The sequence below is a fragment of the Callionymus lyra genome, chromosome 8 (assembly GCF_982586985.1).
Source record: "Callionymus lyra chromosome 8, fCalLyr1.hap1.1, whole genome shotgun sequence".
NCBI lineage: Eukaryota > Metazoa > Chordata > Actinopteri > Syngnathiformes > Callionymidae > Callionymus > Callionymus lyra.
In genome coordinates, this window is record NC_141825.1 from 5680412 (window position 1) to 5705215 (window position 24804).

The 24804-nt window shown below is 44.4% G+C and overlaps 2 protein-coding genes across 4 annotated transcripts in view; one reads left to right on the forward strand and one right to left on the reverse strand.

Moving 5' to 3' along the window:
* The window catches only part of ppm1h (protein phosphatase, Mg2+/Mn2+ dependent, 1H), a 38684-nt gene extending 22715 nt beyond the window's left edge, over window positions 1–15969 (forward strand). The window contains exons 8-10 of the mRNA XM_087797733.1: window positions 3126–3233; window positions 14953–15104; window positions 15175–15969. Coding sequence (XP_087653859.1) covers window positions 3126–3233; window positions 14953–15104; window positions 15175–15322 — 408 coding nt within the window. The 3' untranslated portion in view covers window positions 15323–15969. The remainder of the gene's footprint in view (window positions 1–3125; window positions 3234–14952; window positions 15105–15174) is intronic.
* A 4798-nt stretch (window positions 15970–20767) lies between these two features.
* The window catches only part of mon2 (MON2 homolog, regulator of endosome-to-Golgi trafficking), a 40094-nt gene continuing 36057 nt past the window's right edge, over window positions 20768–24804 (reverse strand). For all 3 annotated transcript variants that reach the window (XM_087797220.1, XM_087797218.1, XM_087797217.1), the window contains 6 exons: window positions 24577–24767; window positions 23118–23178; window positions 22930–23053; window positions 22603–22810; window positions 21252–21334; window positions 20768–21184 (listed from right to left, as the gene is read on the reverse strand). In XM_087797220.1, the coding sequence (XP_087653346.1) occupies window positions 21021–21184; window positions 21252–21334; window positions 22603–22810; window positions 22930–23053; window positions 23118–23178; window positions 24577–24767 (831 nt within the window). In that variant the 3' untranslated portion in view covers window positions 20768–21020. The remainder of the gene's footprint in view (window positions 21185–21251; window positions 21335–22602; window positions 22811–22929; window positions 23054–23117; window positions 23179–24576; window positions 24768–24804) is intronic.

Genomic DNA, 24804 nt, shown 5'->3' on the forward strand with positions numbered 1-24804 from the left:
GGTAGCTAGACATAAACCATTGGTGAGTCATAAATCACGCACTTACACTTTTTTAGTACACACTGAGCAGTGTGTGAAAATTGGCGCAATAAAACGGCCCGAAAATTAAGGGTGGATTGATGACACTTTCACCCTCGAGGGCCGCCATCTTAGTAAAGTAGATGCAACACGTCTAGAGCTACGTTGCCAAACGGAAGATGCATCACTACTTTAAAAATGGCAGTGAACGACGAAACACAATTTGAAAACTTGTTTCAATTGGTGAAAAGTGTTGTCAAGAGTCAGTGATAGTGTAACAACTACTGGTTGTACTGCAATAAGTGTTAAAAAGTAGTAGAAGAAGAAGCTGTCGAGTCATTTCCTGTAAGTTTATAGCAGCAGAGTTTGATTTGAGACAATACTACATTGTCCAAATTTGTGCACTGCCCAAGTTAGTGTATCTATCTTACAGTGTACTATAAAGCAGTGCACTCTGAGAAGTGCACGATTTGAGACACAGCACATGCTTAGCTAACACGCCCTCATTTGTTGGCCTTATGAACTGTCTCTTAAGATACTTTTTAATATTTAATTCTGAAACTAAAGCATAAATGTTTCACATACAATATACTTGTCATCTTTACTCATTGTTTATTAATTTGACTCCGATCATCTTTAACTCGACTTACGACTTTATCCAGTGCTAGCCTCCTAACCGTCAGAGCTAGCTTTAGCATCAATATCCTGTCCCGCCTTATGTGACCCGCATAGATCCAGACATAAGTTTTACATTCCACCCTGCAACGTTGACAACTTCACGATTTCAAAGACATTGGTTTTTTTAAGTGACTTCACTGACAACAAATTGACTAAAAAAACATGTTGGAGCCAAGGTCTCAAGCAGTCAGGTTCCACTTGATAGGTTTATAAAGATAGCACCCTGTAACACATGATTGATACTGTTAACATTTTGTTGTTTTCAATTGGATTATAAAGTCATGTACTTTTAAGCTATACATGCTAGCTCAGCTAGAGGCTAACAGTGCTAGCTGCATTGAGGTGACATGTAACATGTATCGCCCTGTAACACATTCTATATGTTGCAGATTAGAATGTCTTTTGAGTCAATCTAAAATGAAACAAGAACTTATAATTTCTAATATCAAATTAGAAAAAAATTGAGTCAATCTTATATGTTACGAGGTGTTAAAATTAAGTAAATCAGCATTATGAAAGTCCAATAAAAGCTCAGAGTAAAATGATAATATTATTTGATGTCTGTGGGTAAAATATATGTTGGCTGGTTATACGTTTCTCACACGATATTCTTCACACAAAATAAGAAAAAATGCAAAGTAGGAGCAGTTCTTTGGCGTCATTGAAGGATGAGCTCGCTTTCTGAGGCTCACATTTTTCACCTGCCAGCTGGATATTAAAGATAATTTAAGGAGCCAATGGAAAAGCTACTTGAATTTTACTGCCACATGATGCAATGAAGCGAAATCAGGTGAAACGGTTTCCAGGTTTCAACATGACGATGGTGGACTCAACCCCAAAAAAGGAAAATAAATAATAATAGCGACGACTTGATGTGTTATGTAGTTGAGGGTCTGTTTAAGGCGGGTGAGTCAGGGGTTGTAACCGAAAGGTCGGTTGTTGCCGCTTCTTTCTCGAAGCGTCACTTCCAGGAAAAAGAATCAAGGAAACGGTCAAGGAGTCACGCTGTCGCAGTTCGTCGAGGGAACGCGATCAAGCAGAATGAGTTTGCGATGACCAGAAGCAGATGTCACCTCGGCGCTCAGACACGCTGTCCTCCTCCTGACACGCCGCCGCCGTCACGCCCTCTCCCTTTGAAGCGGCGAACGCTGGGATAGCGCCGAGCGTTGTGTGCGGGAGAGAGCGGCGGCGGCGGCGGCGAAGCACTTCAAAGCTCCACGCGCCGCCTGTCGAGGCCTCAAACGCGCCTCAATTAATCCCAGAACCCCCCCCTCGACTTCACTTCTCTGCCCGAGGTTCTGCTTGTTTCCAACACTCTCTCCACCTCCGTCTTCCTTACTCCTGTGCCGATGCTCTCCAGCCAGACCGCCGCCGCCGCCGTCCTCGCCTGCTTATGCCGCGTGGCACTTTCAATTAGCCCAGTTCTACCGAGTCCAGAGCCAGGGGCGGCTGCGGCCCAGACAGCCGGGGCCACGTGCAGCCTACAAATGAGCCAGACGAGTGATTCCTTTTTAAGCGCTTACGCGACCGGAGGATGCCGACGATGGCCTTCGTGTTTGTTCGACTAAACGCCGCTCATCCGTCCTCCCCCGTCGGGAATCGCTGGGATCCTTCAGGGAAACGTCTCCCGAAAATAACTCTGGTTATTAATGATGATCAGGACGAGTCTGGATGTGTGTCAACTTCACTTGAAGAGGAGGAAGAGACGCTGTGACAACAATGTTCTGTAGCTTTCACACGATAATTTAATTTTCTCAAAAATCAACAGTGAGTCTCATGGATTCATTCTGAGCTTAATGACCTGAATGAGTTTATGTTGTACACAGTCAACAATCTTCCGTAGTATTACTTTGTGAGGGTATGTTGTATTAAGGGTGAGGGTCTGTAGTATTACTTCGTAAGGGTCTGTAGTATTACTTTGTAAGGGTCTGTAGTATTAAGGGTGAGGGTCTGTAGTATTACTTCTTGAGGTTCTGTCCTATTACTCCGCGAGGGTCCACAATATTACTTAGTGAGGGTTCGTAGTATTACTCAGTGAGGGACTGTAGTATTACTTTGTAATGTTCTGTAGTATTACTCCGTGAGGGTCCACAGTATTACTTAGTGAGCGGCCATGGTATAATCTCGCGACAATTCTTTTTGTTATACAAGAAATCGTAGTTTTACTACGAGTAATACTGCAAACTGCATATAATTCACCTTATAATTCGTTGTGACTTATAGTACATAGTAAAAACAGTACTTGGTTCACACAGCAAATGCACTTTACTGCCCCCCACAGGCCACAATTATAATCCAACAACAATGATATGAAGGACAAACACCTTGGTTGTCTGAGGACAAAAATACTTTGATTCATGGTTGCAGTGAAGTGTCAATCATGTACCTCTTGACTCACCCTGTCGCTCATTTGACCGTTTCTGTTGCAGGCTCGAGTGTTGGCGACCATCGGGGTGACCCGGGGTCTCGGGGACCACAGCCTCAAAGTGCACGACTCCAACATCTACATCAAACCTTTCCTCTCGTGCTGCCCAGAGGTACTGACGCTCGTACTGACCATGAACGCAACACACATGCTGACCATGAACACAACACACGTGCTGACCATGAACGCAACACATGTACTGACCATGAACACAACACACGTGCTGACCATGAACACAACACACGTGCTGACCATGAACGCAACACACCTGCTGACCATGAACGCAACACACGTGCTGACCATGAACGCAACACACGTGCTGACCATGAACGCAACACACCTGCTGACCATGAACACAACACACGTGCTGACCATGAACACAACACACGTACTGACCATGAACGCAACACACGTGCTGACCATGAACACAACACACCTGCTGAACATGAACGCAACACACGTACTGACCATGAACACAACACACGTGCTGACCATGAACAAAACACACGTGCTGACCATGAACACAACACACGTGCTGACCATGAACGCAACACACGTACTGACCATGAACACAACACACGTGCTGACCATGAACACAACACACGTGCTGACCATGAACGCAACACACCTGCTGAACATGAACGCAACACACGTACTGACCATGAACACAACACACGTGCTGACCATGAACACAACACACGTGCTGACCATGAACACACCACACCTGCTGAACATGAACGCAACACACGTACTGACCATGAACACAACACACGTGCTCACCATGAACGCAACACACGTACTGACCATGAACACAACACACGTACTGACCATGAACACAACACACCTGCTGAACATGAACGCAACACACGTACTGACCATGAACACAACACACGTGCTGACCATGAACACAACACACGTGCTGACCATGAACACAACACGCGTGCGGACCATAAACACAACACGCGTGCTGACCATGAACACAACACACGTGCTGACCATGAACACAACACACGTGCTGACCATGAACACAACACACGTACTGACCATAAACACAACACTCATACTGACCATGTACACAACACACGTACTGACCATAAACACAACACACGTACTGACCATGAAAACAACACACGTACTGACCATGAACACAACACACGTGCTGACCATGAACACAACACACGTACTGACCATAAACACAACACACGTACTGACCATGAACACAACACACGTACTGACCATAAACACAACACACGTACTGACCATGAACACAACACACGTACTGACCATGAACACAACACACGTACTGACCATAAACACAACACACGTACTGACCATGAACACAACACACGTACTGACCATGAACGCAACACACGTACTGACCATGAACACAACACACGTACTGACCATGAACATAACACACGTGCTGACCATGAACAAAACACACGTGCTGACCATGAACACAACACACGTGCTGACCATGAACGCAACACACGTACTGACCATGAACACAACACACGTGCTGACCATGAACACAACACACGTGCTGACCATGAACGCAACACACCTGCTGAACATGAACGCAACACACGTACTGACCATGAACACAACACACGTGCTGACCATGAACACAACACACGTGCTGACCATGAACACACCACACCTGCTGAACATGAACGCAACACACGTACTGACCATGAACACAACACACGTGCTCACCATGAACGCAACACACGTACTGACCATGAACACAACACACCTGCTGAACATGAACGCAACACACGTACTGACCATGAACACAACACACGTGCTGACCATGAACACAACACACGTGCTGACCATGAACACAACACGCGTGCGGACCATAAACACAACACGCGTGCTGACCATGAACACAACACACGTGCTGACCATGAACACAACACACGTGCTGACCATGAACACAACACACGTACTGACCATAAACACAACACTCATACTGACCATGTACACAACACACGTACTGACCATAAACACAACACACGTACTGACCATGAAAACAACACACGTACTGACCATGAACACAACACACGTGCTGACCATGAACACAACACACGTACTGACCATAAACACAACACACGTACTGACCATGAACACAACACACGTACTGACCATAAACACAACACACGTACTGACCATGAACACAACACACGTACTGACCATGAACACAACACACGTACTGACCATAAACACAACACACGTACTGACCATGAACACAACACACGTACTGACCATGAACGCAACACACGTACTGACCATGAACACAACACACGTACTGACCATGAACACAACACACGTACTGACCATGAAAACAACACACGTACTGACCATGAACACAACACACGTGCTGACCATGAACACAACACACGTACTGACCATAAACACAACACACGTACTGACCATGAACACAACACACGTACTGACCATGAACGCAACACACGTACTGACCATGAACACAACACACGTACTGACCATGAACACAACACACGTACTGACCATGAACACAACACACGTACTGACCATGAACACAACACACGTGCTGACCATAAACACAACACACGTGCTGACCATGAACACAACACACGTACTGACCATGAACACAACACACGTGCTGACCATGAACACAACACACGTACTGACCATGAAAACAACACACGTACTGACCATGAACACAACACACGTGCTGACCATGAACACAACACACGTACTGACCATAAACACAACACACATACTGACCATGAACACAACACACGTACTGACCATGAACACAACACACGTACTGACCATGAACACAACACACGTGCTGACCATGAACACAACACACGTACTGACCATGAACACAACACACGTACTGAGCATGAACACAACACACGTGCTGACCATAAACACAACACACGTGCTGACCATGAACACAACACACGTACTGACCATGAACACAACACACGTGCTGACCATGAACACAACACACGTGCTGACCATGAACACAACACACGTGCTGACCATAAACACAACACACGTGCTGACCATGAACACAACACACGTACTGACCATGAACACAACACACGTGCTGACCATGAACACAACACACGTGCTGACCATGAACACAACACACGTGCTGACCATGAACAAAACAGTTGGAGCCTCAGGTGTGACGATAGATTTACATGTAAAGTCAATGAAAGGTTTTATTACAAACTGTTGCGCTACAGTATGGAAGGTGCGGGTGTGATGCGTTTGCGGCAACGGTTGAAAATCATGAATGAAACTCAGTGACTGACGGACACGTAATATACTTCCACAATAGATAAAAGGTGCAATTCTGCTTCTCAGATCCGCCATTTTGATTTCTCACTAACTTTAGACCCCCTCCTGGCAGACTTGACGGCAGGAAGTAGATTTTTTAAACGGAAATGCTGACTCGCCAAATCGTCAAGCAAGCTATTTTTCAACGGTTTACAGTTGAATAAAGTTTGTTTGAAATTGATATAATATTTTTAATTTACAATTAAGATACTCACAACATTCCTTTTTTCGTTGCAATTACACTCTCGGCTGCTAGATGGCAGCACTCTTACTTCCTTCGCGGCTAAAGGATCAATTAAATCCTGTGATAACTGAGAACGAGAGGATACAGTGGACTCGAGCGGATTTTTAACCAGATATATTTTGGTTTGAAAACAAATGTAAGCAGGTACAACTTCATCAAGAGTCATGTGGTCTGTAAATTCTGCAAAACCAGAGTCAAGCACTCGACAATACTACACATATATCCTTGTTACTATAGTATCACGATATATTGTATCGTGATATGTATCGTGTCACCACATTCCTGCCAATATACTCTCCTAGTTGTTACTCGTCCTAAAAATCCATTTTGTCACAGTACTTGTTCGCACATGTTACTTCCGCTAACACAACATTAATAACAGAGGTTACTACCTCCCTACCCTTGAATGTTGAGGTAAATCAGGGACGTTAAACTAGTCGTGACTATGTAATAACGCTGTGATTACATCAGTCAAGAGTCGTCACGTGACAAGCTCTGGATGCGCTTCTTCCTCCTCCTGAGCACAAAAGAATCCTCTTGATCTATAATTCATCTTCGTTTATGTGCCCTGAGTAACGTCTGCTCGGAGACGCAGCCTCAGAAATGAGGAGTTTGGCTTCAATCGGGAGTTTACGTCCGGCTGCTGCTGTTGCTGGATTAAAGCGAGTGGATCCAGAGAATGGTGCGGGAGAGACGTCAGACTCCCTGCTGAGCCACCGAAGAAAGATCCTCTCATGAAGACGTCAAGTTAGAATAAATGATGTGTCTCAGAGAAGCCTCGTGCGGATCAGACGCTCCTCTGCTCCGTGAGCTCTCGCTCGCTCTCTCTCTGCTAGACCTGCAGGATGTATAGAGACGTCAAGGCTGCAGCTCTGACATGTGTGCGAACAAGAATCTTCATCTCTTGACTCCCGGTTGTCACGGAGAGATGATTGACAGGCTGAGCAAACAAGCTTCAAGAGTAACGTTGCTCTCTGACGGGGAGACAAAGGAACGGTTGTTGTCGACGATGGGAGGCTCTTGTGAAGACCTTGTTCACACACGTTGTTACCTCCAACACACTTGAAGATCTTGTATACACATGTTACCTCTAACTAAAGTAAAAACATTGTGCACACGTTGTTACCTCCAACACATTTGAAAATCTTGTATACACATGTTACCTCTAACACATTTGCAAACCTTTTACACACGCTTTTTACCTCCAACACGCTTGCAACCTTGTGCCCACGTTGTTACCTCCAACACATTTGCAAACCTTGTGCCCACGTTGTTACCTCCAACACATTTGCAAACCTTGTGCCCACGTTGTTACCTCCAACACATTTGCAAACCTTGTGCCCACGTTGTTACCTCCAACACACTTGCAACCTTGTGCCCACGTTGTTACCTCCAACACATTTGCAAACCTTGTGCCCACGTTGTTACCTCCAACACACTTGCAACCTTGTGCAAAAGTTGTTACCGCCAACACGTTTGCAAACCTTTTATACACATGTTACCTCCAACACACTTGCAACCTTGTGCACACGTTGTTACCTCCAACACATTTGCAACCTTGTACACACATTGTTACCTCTAACACATTTGCAAACCTTTTACACACGCTTTTTACCTCCAACACGCTTGCAACCTTGTGCACACGTTGTTACCTCCAACACATTTGCAACCTTGTACACACATTGTTACCTCTAACACATTTGCAAACCTTTTACACACGCTTTTTACCTCCAACACGCTTGCAACCTTGTGCCCACGTTGTTACCTCCAACACATTTTTCAACCTTGTGCACACGTTGTTACCTCCAACACATTTGCAAACCTTGTGCACACGTTACCTCCAACACATTTTTCAACCTTGTGCACACGTTGTTACCTCCAACACATTTGCAACCTTGTGCACGCGTTGTTACCTCCTACACACTTGCAACCTTGTGCACAAGTTGTTACCGCCAACACGTTTGCAAACCTTTTATACACATGTTACCTCCAACACACTTGCAACCTTGTGCACACGTTGTTACCTCCAACACATTTGCAACCTTGTACACACATTGTTACCTCCAACACATTTGCAACCTTGTGCATACGTTGTTACCTCCAACACATTTGCAACCTTGTGCACACGTTGTTACCGCCAACACATTTGCAAACCTTTTACAGATGTTGTCACCTCCAACACACTTGCAACCTTGTGCACACATATTCTGACCTCCAACACATGTGCAAACCTTGCATACGCATGTTACCTCAAACGCAAGTAAAAACCTAGTACAAACACGTTGTTACCTCTAACACATTTGCAAACTTGTACACATGTTGTTACCTCTAACACACGTGCAAACCTTGTACACACACACTTTACCTCCAACACACTTATAAACCTTGTACACACACGTTGTTACCTCCAACACATTTGCAAACCTTTTACAGATGTTGTCACCTCCAACACACTTGCAACATTGTGCACACGTTTTTACCTCCAACACATTTGCAAACATTTTACAGATGTTGTCACCTCCAACACACTTGCAACCTTGTGCACACATTATAACCTCCAACACATTTGCAAACCTTTTACAGATGTTTTCACCTCCAACACACTTGCAATCTTGTGCACACGTTGTTACCTCCAACACATTTGCAAACCTTTTACAGGTGTTGTCATCTCCAACACATTTTTCAACCTTGTGCACACGTTGTTACCTCCTACACACTTGCAACCTTGTGCACACGTTGTTACCTCCAACACGTTTTTCAACCTTGTGCACACGTTGTTACCTCCTAAACACTTACAACCTTGTGCACAAGTTGTTACCGCAAACACGTTTGCAAACCTTTTACACACATGTTGCCTCCAACACACTTGCAACCTTGTGCACACGTTCTTACCTCCAACACATTTGCAACCTTGTGCACACGTTGTTACCTCCAACACATTTGCAACCTTGTGCACATGTTGTTACCTCCAACACATTTGCAAACCTTGTGCACACGTTGTTACGTCCAACACATTTTTCAACCTTGTGCACACGTTACCTCCAACACATTTGCAACCTTGTGCACACGTTGTTACCTCCTACACACTTGCAACCTTGTGCACAAGTTGTTACCACCAACACGTTTGCAAACCTTTTATACACATGTTACCTCCAACACACTTGCAACCTTGTGCACACGTTGTTACCTCCAACAAATTTGCAACCTTGTACACACATTGTTACCTCCAACACATTTGCAACCTTGTGCACACGTTGTTACCTCCAACACACTTGCAACCTTGTGCACACATTGTTACCTCCAACACATTTGCAACCTTGTGCATACGTTGTTACCTCCAACACATTTGCAACCTTGTGCACACGTTGTTACCGCCAACACATTTGCAAACCCTTTACAGATGTTGTCACCTCCAACACACTTGCAACCTTGTGCACACATATTCTCACCTCCAACACATGTGCAAACCTTGCATACGCATGTTACCTCCAACGCAAGTAAAAACCTAGTACAAACACGTTGTTACCTCTAACACATTTGCGAACCTTGTACACATGTTGTTACCTCTAACACACGTGCAAACCTTGTACACACACACTTTACCTCCAACACACTTATAAACCTTGTACACACACGTTGTTACCTCCAACACATTTGCAAACCTTTTACAAATGTTGTCACCTCCAACACACTTGCAACATTGTGCACACGTTTTTACCTCCAACACATTTGCAAACATTTTACAGATGTTGTCACCTCCAACACACTTGCAACCTTGTGCACACATTATAACCTCCAACACATTTGCAAACCTTTTACAGGTGTTGTCATCTCCAACACATTTTTCAACCTTGTGCACACGTTGTTACCTCCAACACATTTGAAACCTTGTGCCCACGTTGTTACCCCCAACACATTTGCAAACCTTGTGCACACGTTGTTACCTCCAACACGTTTTTCAACCTTGTGCACACGTTGTTACCTCCTACACACTTGCAACCTTGTGCACAAGTTGTTACCGCCAACACGTTTGCAAACCTTTTACACACATGTTACCTCCAACACACTTGCAACCTTGTGCACACGTTGTTACCTCCAACACATTTGCAACCTTGTGCACACGTTGTTACCTCCAACACATTTGCAAACCTTGTGCACACGTTGTTACCTCCAACACATTTGCAAACCTTGTGCAAACCTTTTACAGATGTTGTCACCTCCAACACACTTGCAACCTTGTGCACACATATTCTCAGGTCCAACACATGTGCAAACCTTGCATACGCATGTTACCTCCAACGCAAGTAAAAACCTAGTACAAACACGTTGTTACCTCTAACACATTTGCAAACTTGTACACATGTTGTTACCTCTAACACACGTGCAAACCTTGTACACACACACTTTACCTCCAACACACTTATAAACCTTGTACACACACGTTGTTACCTCCAACACATTTGCAAACCTTTTACAGATGTTGTCACCTCCAACACACTTGCAACATTGTGCACACGTTTTTACCTCCAACACATTTGCAAACCTTTTACAGATGTTGTCACCTCCAACACATTTGCAAACCTTTTACAGATGTTTTCACCTCCAACACACTTGCAACCTTGTGCACACGTTGTTACCTCCAACACATTTGCAAACCTTTTACAGATGTTGTCACCTCCAACACATTTGCAAACCTTTTACAGATGTTGTCACCTCCAACACACTTGCAACATTGTGCACACGTTTTTACCTCCAACACATTTGCAAACCTTTTACAGATGTTGTCACCTCCAACACATTTGCAAACCTTTTACAGATGTTTTCACCTCCAACACACTTGCAACCTTGTGCACACGTTGTTACCTCCAACACGTTTGCAAACCTTTTACAGATGTTGTTACCTCCAACACACTTGCAACCTTGTGCACACGTTGTTACCTCCAACACACTTGCAACCTTGTGCACACGTTGTTACCTCCAACACATTTGCAACCTTGTGCACACGTTGTTACCTCCAACACATTTGCAACCTTGTGCACACGTTGCTACCTCCAACACATTTGCAAACCTTGTGCACACGTTGTTACCTCCAACACATTTGCAAACCTTGTGCACACGTTGTTCCCTCCAACACACTTTCAACCTTGTGCACACGTTGTTACCTCCAACACATTTGCAACCTTGTGCATACGTTGTTACCTCCAACACATTTGCAACCTTGTACACACGTTGTTACCTCCGACACATTTGAAACCGTGTGCCCACGTTGTTACCTCCAACACATTTGCAAACCTTGTGCACACGTTGTTACCTCCAACACGTTTTTCAACCTTGTGCACACGTTGTTCCCTCCTACACACTTGCAACCTTGTGCCCAAGTTGTTACCGCCAGCACGTTTGCAAACCTTTTACACACATGTTACCTCCAACACACTTGCAACCTTGTGCACACGTTGTTACCTCCAACACATTTGCAACCTTGTGCACACGTTGTTACCTCCAACACATTTGCAACCTTGTGCACACGTTGTTACCTCCAACACATTTGCAAACCTTGTGCACACGTTGTTCCCTCCAACACACTTGCAACCTTGTGCACATGTTGTTCCCTCCAACACACTTGCAACCTTGTGCACACGTTGTTACCTCCAACACATTTGCAACCTTGTGCACACGTTGTTACCTCCAACACATTTGCAAAGTTGTGCATACGTTGTTACCTCCAACACATTTGCAACCTTGTGCACACGTTGTTACCGCCAACACATTTGCAAACCTTTTACATATGTTGTCACCTCCAACACACTTGCAACCTTGTGCACACGTTGTTACCTCCAACACATTTGCAAAGTTGTGCATACGTTGTTACCTCCAACACATTTGCAACCTTGTGCACACGTTGTTACCTCCAACACATTTGCAAACCTTGTGCAAACCTTTTACAGATGTTGTCACCTCCAACACACTTGCAACCTTGTGCACACATATTCTCAGGTCCAACACATGTGCAAACCTTGCATACGCATGTTACCTCCAACGCAAGTAAAAACCTAGTACAAACACGTTGTTACCTCTAACACATTTGCAAACTTGTACACATGTTGTTACCTCTAACACACGTGCAAACCTTGTACACACACACTTTACCTCCAACACACTTATAAACCTTGTACACACACGTTGTTACCTCCAACACATTTGCAAACCTTTTACAGATGTTGTCACCTCCAACACACTTGCAACATTGTGCACACGTTTTTACCTCCAACACATTTGCAAACCTTTTACAGATGTTGTCACCTCCAACACATTTGCAAACCTTTTACAGATGTTTTCACCTCCAACACACTTGCAACCTTGTGCACACGTTGTTACCTCCAACACATTTGCAAACCTTTTACAGATGTTGTCACCTCCAACACATTTGCAAACCTTTTACAGATGTTGTCACCTCCAACACACTTGCAACATTGTGCACACGTTTTTACCTCCAACACATTTGCAAACCTTTTACAGATGTTGTCACCTCCAACACATTTGCAAACCTTTTACAGATGTTTTCACCTCCAACACACTTGCAACCTTGTGCACACGTTGTTACCTCCAACACGTTTGCAAACCTTTTACAGATGTTGTCACCTCCAACACACTTGCAACCTTGTGCACAAGTTGTAACCTCCAACACGTTTGCAAACCTTTTACAGATGTTGTTACCTCCAACACACTTGCAACCTTGTGCACACGTTGTTACCTCCAACACACTTGCAACCTTGTGCACACGTTGTTACCTCCAACACATTTGCAACCTTGTGCACACGTTGTTACCTCCAACACATTTGCAACCTTGTGCACACGTTGCTACCTCCAACACATTTGCAAACCTTGTGCACACGTTGTTACCTCCAACACATTTGCAAACCTTGTGCACACGTTGTTCCCTCCAACACACTTTCAACCTTGTGCACACGTTGTTACCTCCAACACATTTGCAACCTTGTGCATACGTTGTTACCTCCAACACATTTGCAACCTTGTACACACGTTGTTACCTCCGACACATTTGAAACCGTGTGCCCACGTTGTTACCTCCAACACATTTGCAAACCTTGTGCACACGTTGTTACCTCCAACACGTTTTTCAACCTTGTGCACACGTTGTTCCCTCCTACACACTTGCAACCTTGTGCCCAAGTTGTTACCGCCAGCACGTTTGCAAACCTTTTACACACATGTTACCTCCAACACACTTGCAACCTTGTGCACACGTTGTTACCTCCAACACATTTGCAACCTTGTGCACACGTTGTTACCTCCAACACATTTGCAACCTTGTGCACACGTTGTTACCTCCAACACATTTGCAAACCTTGTGCACACGTTGTTCCCTCCAACACACTTGCAACCTTGTGCACATGTTGTTCCCTCCAACACACTTGCAACCTTGTGCACACGTTGTTACCTCCAACACATTTGCAACCTTGTGCACACGTTGTTACCTCCAACACATTTGCAAAGTTGTGCATACGTTGTTACCTCCAACACATTTGCAACCTTGTGCACACGTTGTTACCGCCAACACATTTGCAAACCTTTTACATATGTTGTCACCTCCAACACACTTGCAACCTTGTGCACACGTTGTTACCTCCAACACATTTGCAAAGTTGTGCATACGTTGTTACCTCCAACACATTTGCAACCTTGTGCACACGTTGTTACCGCCAACACATTTGCAAACCGTTTACATATGTTGTCACCTCCAACACACTTGCAACCTTGTGCACACGTTGTTACCTCCAACACATTTGCAACCTTGTGCACACGTTGTTACCTCCAACACATTTGCAACCTTGTGCACACGTTGTCACCTCCAACACATGTGCAAACCTTGCATACGCATGTTACCTCCAACGCAAGTAAAAACCTAGTACAAACACGTTGTTACCTCTAAGACATTTGCAAACCTTGTACACATGTTATCTCTAACACACGTGCAAACCTTGTACAAACACACTTTACCTCCAACACACTTATAAACCTTGTACACACACATTTTTACCTCCAACACATTTGCAAACCTTTTACAAATGTTGTCACCTCCAACACATTTGCAAACCTTTTACATATGTTGTTACCTCTAACACATTTGCAAACCTTGTACACACACGTCACCTCCAACACATTTCGTTGCACATATTTAACAGCCACAGTAGAGTTCAGATGTTTGACGTCCTCTCGTCTGGCTCAGGTCAAGGTCTACCCGTTGGCAGAGACTGAACACGGTACTGACGACGTCCTGGTCCTGGGAACAGATGGACTCTGGGACGTCCTTTCGAGCCAGGCAGTGGCTGAAGCGGTCACGTGTTTCCTGTCCAACTGCGACCCCGACGATCAACACAGGTAAAGTCCGGCCACTTGCTCCGCCCCCCCTCCCTCAAAGACACCGTCCTGACTCATCGTCCCCCCCCAGGTACACGATGGCGGCTCAGGACCTGGTCATGAAGGCTCGCGGCGTCCTCAGGGAGCGAGGCTGGAGGATTTCCGACGACAGGTTAGGATCAGGCGACGACATCTCCGTCTGCATCGTCCCGCTGGCGAACGGCAACAAGCTCAATTAGCGCCACCTGCCCCGTCCCCCCCTCCGTCCCCCTCCGTCCCCCTCCCAAGTGCTTGTACGTGGACTCAACCGGGACGTCTTCAGTGTTGGTTCCCGACCCGCTGGAGGGTCGACGGAAGCACCTGCAGGGTCGTCCTGAGAGCCCGACGAGCTCCGCACCGACCGTCGTTAACAACGTTGAACGACCAACAAAGTTTGACCCGAAGTCTTGTGGTCAAAAGATGCTTTTATGTTTTTTTCTTTTACCGTTTGAAAAAAAGGTCAACGTGAAAGTTGTTGTGGGTCAAAATTACTTATCGTTGTGTTTACAAACTAAAGAACGTATGGTGATGACACAACACAACACAACACGCACACACACACACAATAGAAGTCATGAGTCTGCGAATTCTTGTGAAGATCCTATGAAGAACATTGTACCACCTGATGTGTTTAACTGTGCGTCAACTACTTCATGTGTTGACCGACGACAATCGACGAGTCCAGTATCTGTTCCTCACGACGTACGTCGGAAATAAACCTGAATTAATTTGTGTAAAAATGTATTTTAAATGTATTTTTTGCCTGTAAATTTTACAAACTTTTGTTTTTTTGTTCTTGGACCAAAGTTGTTTTTTTTCTCCTGCTGTTGAATTAAAATAGATTTTGTCAAGTTGTGTTGATTCACTTACACAGTTGTATGTTAGCATGTCGCTACTAGCAAAACATGCTTCGAGCTAAAGTTAACAGTAGTCGGTTGCTAACTGTTAGCATCTCTCGGGCTAACATTGCTAAAGAAATGGAACCACATGGTGCAGAACGTCAGTTCATTCTGGGCCACTTTGGTGTCACGACTCTCTGGACTCGGTAGGTCCCGTGATGGAGGACCAGCAGGACCATCTGGTTCCCTGCAGACGTCAGCCGACCCGCATTGATCTGGCGCCGCTCGACTCCTCCCAGAGCGTCGGTTTGATGGCGTCGATGACACGATGGTTCCTGTGGGCGGCTCGCTTTTCCAAGGTCACCGCCCAAAGAGACACTCTGACCGGGTCGGTGCGGCGCACCCGGGATCCGAATGAAACTTGAACAATTTAGTTTATCAAAATAAAGTTTATTATTGATTTTTCAACATCGACATTTAAAACAAGTCTGAACATTTCAAAATTCACATCCATGTTTTTTTGTCTTCACATTGCACCCCCGTAACGACAAGAAGTCCAATTTACATTGAATCCTTCTGTAGCCAAGACGAAAGACGCCACAAAAAACTTTCTCCGAACGAGACCCATACCCCCTGCAGGAGCCCGGTTCTCAAGCAACAAGAAACAATTCCTGGTTAGTTTTTATCTTAGCACCCCGTAACGTTATTTTCCCCCCTTTTAAACGGAATGCTATCGATCTTGTTTAGTTAATAGCTAACAGTGCTAGCTTCAGTGACGGAAAAAAAAATTGAAACCCCGTAACACTATCTTTGAATGTAATAAAGACAAGTTGGTTATTCTGATATAAAATCTGGATATTTTTATGACTGGAAAACACTTAAGATATGTTGAAATAAAGTTTGTCCGAAATGGTAGTCCGTTACGGGGTGCTCTACGAAAAATGAAACCCACTCACGATATTATATATAATAATTTACGTCTTACGATGTTTACGAACGAACGAACTAGCGCTCTGACCGCTCACGATAACATTAGCGGCCGATTCCCGATGTTCCGTAGAGTTCATCATAAAGAGTTCAGGTTCGATACGATCCTGGTTTTCGGGGGGAACAGATGACGGAGAAGACGACGGTGACGAGGGGGTGTCGACAGAAAGTGGGAACAAAGGGAGGTCGACCCCCGTCTAGGTTTAATCTAGAAGGTCAAACATGGGGTTTAATCTTTGCTCGTGGGCTCGTGTCTGCAGCGGGGGTCTCGCGCTCCACCACCGCAGCCCCCTTTCATCGACCCAGCCCCGTCTGGGAGCCAATCAGATCCCCCCCCGCCCCCCTGCCAGGAGACCCCCGACCGCCCATACTAATGTGATCCAGAGATGCCGGACTTAAAAAAAAAAGGTGAAACTCTCGACGCGTTGACCTACATCGCTGGGGTCCCAGACCCTCGGTCACGTGGCCGCCCTCGAACCAGATTATGTGGAGAAAATAATCCGATTACGGGCGCAGACGCGCAGTGACGGCGCGTCAACAAAAGAGTGTGTGTGTGTGGGCAGAAGATACCTCGCTGGGTCCACGTCACTCCGCCATAGCAACAGTCGCTGCTGACCTACATGCTGCCCACGAGCAGGACCCGTCCGGGACTCGAACCTTTTTTTGTTCTCCTGTAAGAAACACGTTTTTTTTTCTTTAAAAAACCCCCATAAACTCTTGAATTAAAAAAAAACCACGGGACTATTTCTTTTATTGGCGGAGGAATCGTGGCTCGACAAAAAAAAAGAACAATGCGGGTCTAAGATGGCGGCCGGTCGTGACCCAGCGGCGGGTCGTTACCTGGACTCGGGAGGAGGGTGTGTGTGGAGGGGGGTTCGGTAAGGGACCCGGCACTAGCAAGGCAGTAGCTTGCGCAGTCATCTCCATAGTGGGCAGAGTCACAACCCAACCAACAGCACAAACTACTACCTCAGCAAGTAGCGGGTCGGAACCGGGCGGCGCTGGTGGTTCTGGTCCTGGTCTTGAAGAAGCGCGAGGAGGAGGGGAAGAAAAAAAGGGGGGAGGAGGGAGGGAAGGAGAGCCGCGGTGTTGGTTCCGTCCAGTCCGGAGCGCACGAGTCTTCTCCCGCCTTCACCGCGACACTCGCTCGACTGAGAGGAAACCGCCCGAGAAGATCCTGAGCTCCTCCCCCTGATCCTCCCCCAGACCCTCCCCCTTCTCTCCCCTCACATGACCCGCACAGAGACACACGTTCGACAAATGCATCAATAATTATCAATTCACTGGAGTCTTAAATCGTTTTTAAAATATAATTTATATATAAATTATATATATTTATATTATATGCACTCATTATTTAAACGTATTATGTATTTATTCTATTTATAGCATAATAGCACTATTGTTAACTTATTTAAATTTATATACATTAATTATTATATGCAATATTTATAATGTTATTTATTATATTGTTTATACTATATTGCACTATTTTTAACTCATTTATATTTATACTTTTTACATATACATTCTCTTCGCTGTGTTTTTTAACGTTTGCCAACAACATTTCGTTGCCAGTTTCACTTCTGTGAAATGACAATTAAAAAAAAAAAGGTTTTAAAGTCTAAATATGAATATATAGTAGTAAAGCATCACTGCTTGTTCTTTATCTGTGTCACTATTTCAGAAGTTAAATAATACAGTTGATTTCTCTTTTCTTTAAATTTGTATTTTGACGAATCCAAAACATTCTGTGACGAGTTAAATAAACATTTAAGTATATACTCGAGCCAATACTGATGTAATTGTAATTGTATTGATGCAAGACAAATAAAATCTTTATACCGCAGGCATAAACCATAATTTGGAATTAATCAAGTTGTATTTATTCTGAAAGGGATTATCGCGTTTGATTTTAAATGATGGTAAATTATATGTTATTCTTTCAAAATAAAAGACTTCCTGGTTGGTAGATTTCACCTAAGAATTTACATCTAAAACTGTTTAAATTTGTAAATGATATGCTAGGATTTAAAACCCATTACTTTCTCCTCATGAGTAGTAAGCCAACGTGACGCCGTCGTAGCACCCCGTAACGCTAACAGGATCCTGCTATTTCAGATTTTCTTCAAGTGAAAGCAGATTACATAACCCAAACCCCTACAGGAGCCGAGTTCACAAGCCGCAAGAAACACAAAAATATATTTATTTTCAGGTTAGTTTTAGCTTAGCACCCTGTAACGAGAAAGTTCTTTTTGACAGTCATTTTAAACTGGATGCTATTGTTGCTAGCTTAGTTAATAGCTAACTATAATATAAAATCGAGATATATTTATGACTAAACAACACGAAGCATAAGTTGAAATAGTTTGTTACATGGTGCTCTACGAAGAACAACAACTGCTCAAGATAATATACGATAATTTACGTCTTAAAATATTTACGAACTAACAAACTAGCGCTCTGACAACTCACGATAAGATTAGTGTCGAGTCCCGATGTTACGGAGAGTTCATCGTAAAGAGTATGGGAGATATAGTAAGTAAGTAAGTAATTCTTATTTGTATAGCGCTTTTCTAGACCAGGGTCACAAAGCGCTTAAACAATCAAAACAATATTCAATAAAGTATATACTTTAAAGATCAAGATAAAACTGATAACACAACAGGAGTTCCAAAAAATCAAAGAAAAGCCTGAACAAATAGAAACGTCTTAAGATGTTTCTTAAAGGAGTCAGTAGATCCATCAAGTGCAAAGAGAGAGGAAGATCGTTCCAAAGCTTAGGAGCAACAGTCTGAAAAGATTTAGGAAAACGTTTAGCATCATCCTAGTAGTTTGTTTTTATTTCATTTAGGATTAATAAAACAAGGTATTAACAAGATCATTACAATAAAGAAAAGAAGGTTTTGATGTTTGTGTAATTCTACATGTACGTGGATCTATCTTTAAAACACTTGTCTTTTGACATCCTTTGATCCTGAGGCTAACTGTTAGCATTCTCTGTCGGCCATCTTACATACGCCACTAAAATTTGCAGAAGACGCTCATGACTATTGACTTTGAACACGAAGCAACATAATCCACGACACACAACACGAGTTAAGATCTTAAGTAAAGTTCCTCACTTACTGCTTCTGGACCAGGTGAACGCTTCCGTCGTCGTCTTCTTCAGGTTCAAATACTCTCGGTCGTCACCGATTGTTGGCGACTTAAGAGTCGAGTTGTTCGTCGATCAGACAGAAAGCAACAAACACAGAAACTAAACGGTTGTTTTACCTTTCATTTAAAGCTGCACTCAGTAAAAATCCTCCAGATATTTCTCTTACATTTGGAACATTCTGAACGAAGGTAGTTGAACCCACAACGTCTTGAATAACATCTAAGTCGGAATAAGACTAGTTTTATTAAGAGTAGAATCGCTATATTTTCTGGTATCAGTCGCTGAAGTCGCTCTCCTGTCTTGACTTTCACTGATTTCATGACTCTCTATCTCATCTACGAATAAATGGTTTGAATCTGGTATTTTTAAAGTAGCCATTAGCGCAACAATGCAAAGTGTTTTCAACCTTCAGTAGCTGTGCACGACCACAAGCTGGTTCGTCCCTTTCCTAGAGCTCGTCCTAAGGTTGGGTCGAGGAGGCAGTGAAGCGGTCCAGACTATCCGGGCTCCAGAATCCTGCTCCGAGGGACAAGTGGGTCGACGGAGAGACGTCCTGGTGAGACGAACCATAACTAGTAGTTCTACTCCCGAGTCTCTCCTGCAGAGACAGAAGACTTGAGACTCGCCCGAGGACGAGTCAGGAGACAGCGAGGCGACAGTAGAATGTTCTGATTTATTTCACGCCCACAGAAACATCCGACCTCAGAAGACACGGAATGTTACACGTCCGTTTGCATAAACTCCACTGGGCGGACTTCTTCATGGTCGAGAGCCCCGGACCTGACCCGGGTCAGACCCGGTCCCGACGAGGATGGAGGCGAACGAGACGCGTACAAATGATGGAGGAGAAACTCGTCCTCCGTGAGTGAAGCACATTCATTGTGACCCAGGGAAAAATCACCCGGAGCGCGGTCAGGACTCCCCGTTCTGGACTCTGGAGATGGGGGCTTGCATAAAGTCTTTGAAGGGCCCCAGGGCCTCCTTCAGGGCGGAGCTCACCTCGGAGGACGAGCAGGTGATGCACTCCACCAGGGTGGGGTACAGCGAGATGACCTGAGCCCACGTGTTGCCGTCCACTGCAGCGGGAGGAAGGACCGCGGTTAGAGACCCGACACGGATCATCAAGCTCTCGCCGACACTCACCGTTCTCTGGCTGCGTCTTCTTCAGCGAGTCCATCAAAGTGCTGATGGCCTTCAGGACGAAGATGATCTCTGTCACCTGTTGTCTGCGCAGAGAAGAAGAAACCGTCGGTGATACAGAGATGATGTCGACTCTTTCATCTCATCAACTTTAGTTATTTTTCTTCTAAGCATTGTTTTTTTCTTCACACTGGTCGTTGTTTGGATGTTAAAACATTAAGTAAAATGAGACACAACAATTAACTGCACTTCTAGTTTGATGGATCTAACTTTTAAGAGGCTGAAAGAATGTTTAGAAAACGTGTTTTTAATTCATTTTACAGCTGAAAACGTATAAAAAAAACTAGACGTGTGAGAGATAAATTACATTTTGAACATCTGTCAGTTATTCCACATTATCGGAAGGTTTTTAAAAATTAAAACTGAACATTTTCAACTGTATTTTTCATCTTTTTAAACACGAGTAAAAACTCAAACCCATATAGACTCACTTTCTAACTTGTAAGCACTAGCGGTGTGTATCGCCAAGAATGTGTTGATATGATACAGAGTCAGCGGTACGATATATTGAGATACTTTGGTAACAAGGATATATTCGTAGTATTGACTAGAGTACTTGACTCTGGTGTTGCAGAATTTACAGACCACATGACTCTTGACGAAGTCGTAACTGCTTTCATTTGTTTTCAAACCAAAATATGTCCAAACATCATCTTTAAAAAGCTTCTTCAGTCCACTGTATCCTCTCGTCCTCAGTCATCTCCGGGGATCTAGTGGATCCCTTTAGCTGTGGAGGACGTAATGACTGCTGCCATCTAGTGGCTCGAAGTTTAATCACAACACAAAAAATGAACAAACGCTGTGAATATGTTCATGTCAATTGTAAATAAAAACCAAAAATTATTTTATTTCAAACCCATTAAATAATTACGATGAATAATAATCTATTATTTGAAGCCACAAAAAATAAATTTCTGTCGAATATCGATACAGTATTTCGAAAAGAGATTGGGATATATGGCTGTTTTGATATTACTAAACACAACTCTCTCCTTTTCACTCCCTCTCAGTGAACTCAGCATTGAAAAAGTCTCGTTTTCTGCTTTTGAAGAAGTCAAATATTTACTAATCGTTAAGTAGTTACTAACGTTGACGCTCACATCGCTCTCGACTCGTGTGCAGGTGAATCTGGTCTGTGTTTAGATTGTTAAAGGTCGAGACAAATACTTTTTTTTTTGGTGGTCTCAGGTTCTCTTGGTTCCGCCCGGTCTCGGAAGAACCCGTTAAAGAGCCGATAACATTGATGCTAAGACATAAAACATGAGGTCCGAAGACGCCTCGGGACTGAAGGTACCTGGGTAGAGGGCAGCGTCCACTCAGCCTCTCGTCCTCCACGTAGCGGCGCAGGACGTCCTGGGACCTCTTGAGCAGCACAGACAGCGCCATGCGCGAGATGAAGCCCTCCTGCGGCGTGGACGCCTTGTTGCTGAAGGAGAACTGCAGCAGCGTCTCGAAGCAGACTTTGGAGAAGTCCTCCCTCATCCGGACGTCGATCTCAGCCTCTGAGGACACAGTTCGAAAGACGTGACGTGACGCACGGACGCATAAAAATAACCATCGTCTGATCCGAGTCTCGGAGGAACCGCGTGTTTGGCAGGAACCTGGTGGACGCGAGCCTCACCTGTGAAGGAGGGAGCCTGCGAGTGGATGGAGCCTTTGTTCAGCATCGTCATGATCTGGCCAACGAAGTCTTTGGGGATGAAATTGGCGAACGGTAAAATCTCGCTGCTGATGAGCTGGACCACCTGGACGGACGGAACGAGTCAGACTTGGAAAACGGCGGCGAGAGCGTCGAGAAGACGGCGTTACCTCCACGTCCACCGACTCGTTCTTTTGAAACTCCTGGATGGACAAGTTGTCGGGAGGAGAGCTGGAGAAATGAAACGATGACGTCATCGCGGGAGTCTAAGAATAGACATCTGACGAGTCTTCACAGACGAGTTTGAAAGAGTGAAGCACGAGCCGAACATTCAACGTTGAATTTCTAATTTTGTCTTTTTTGTTTTCAAGTTAAATCCTTAGCCAAGTCAAAAATGGTGACTCCAGTCAAAGGTAAATCTTCAAATCAGGCCCAGAATCTAGTCGGGATGTTGTGAAATGTTGTGACGTCAAATGTCACAGAAGTCAAAAGTAACAAGTCTTTAGAAGAAGCCAGAGTCAAGACAAGCAAGTCCAAGTCGAGACCAGATAGTTCAGAGTCAAGAGAGACAAGTCAAGGTCCCAGGTTTAAGTTGAGTAAGGAGCGAGCCAGAGTTCAATGTCAAGACAAGCCAAAGTTCAAGAAAATCCAGCACCGGTTGTCGGGCGAGTTCGAGCAAGTCGAGGTGAAATCAAGTCACATCCTGAGTCGATTCAAGATAGTCTCATATGAAATAAGTGAAGACGTGTAGTCGAGGCTTCTAACCATGTATATAGTTGCGCTTTATAACCACTAGACGGTTCTGTCTCCATTTGAACACCTATGAATCTCATTAGGATAAAGCTCTTCCAGTAGTTATCAGACACAATTCATTTAGTAGTAGTAGTTGTAGTACCACTTTAAATCGGTATTAAATTATAGAAAACATAATGTTGCCTGTCACCGTAGTATTAATTTCCAGGTCCCTGAAGTATTATTTCACGAGTCACCGTAGTACTACTATGCGAGTCACTGTAGTTTACTTCGCAGGTCCCTGAAGTATTATTTCACGAGTCACCGTAGTACTACTATGCGAGTCACTGTAGTACTACTATACGCATCAGCGTAGTATAACTATGTGAGCCACCGTAGTATTACTATGCGCGCATCAACATAGTATATCTATGCAAGTCTGTAGTATTACTCCACGACTCACTGTAGTCATACGCATTCAGTGTAATACTACAAAGCCGCATTATACATATTTTATACGAGTAGAATAAACCAAAAGTTTAAATGAATACAATTGTTTATATCTTTTAATAAATAATAATTTAGTAATTCTTCGCTGCCGAAGTCTCAAAACTTTAGCGACACCACCGTCTCCCATCACATGACCAAAACACACACGTTTGATTGGTCAACAGCATCACTCGCAAAAAAATGTTTTACCCGTGAAACCATTTACACATGTAAACAATCACTCGAGTGTTTTATAGTCAGAAGACGTGAGTTTAGAGTCAGAAACAAGTCTTTCGTCAGATGAATCCACAGTTTAGTCTAACGACACTTCAGGCCTCAGGTTAGAGGTTAGAGGTCAAGTCCTCGTGTCAGGTCAGGTCAAGTCAAAGACGGAGGGAGACTCGGCACCTTTTGGTGAAGAGGAAGTCCTCGAAGGCGTTGGCCAGCTCGGGCCACATGGAGTCGAACTTCCCCGACGAGGCGTGTTGTCGAGCCACCGGCAGCCCGATGGACAGGACCTTGAGCAGCGAGGCGACGGCGAGCTTCCACGTGGTCTCCGACGGGCAGGCGTACTTCAGACCCAGCGGCATCCGCAGAGTCTGACAGACGGAGAACAAAGACGTCACGTGACCGGCG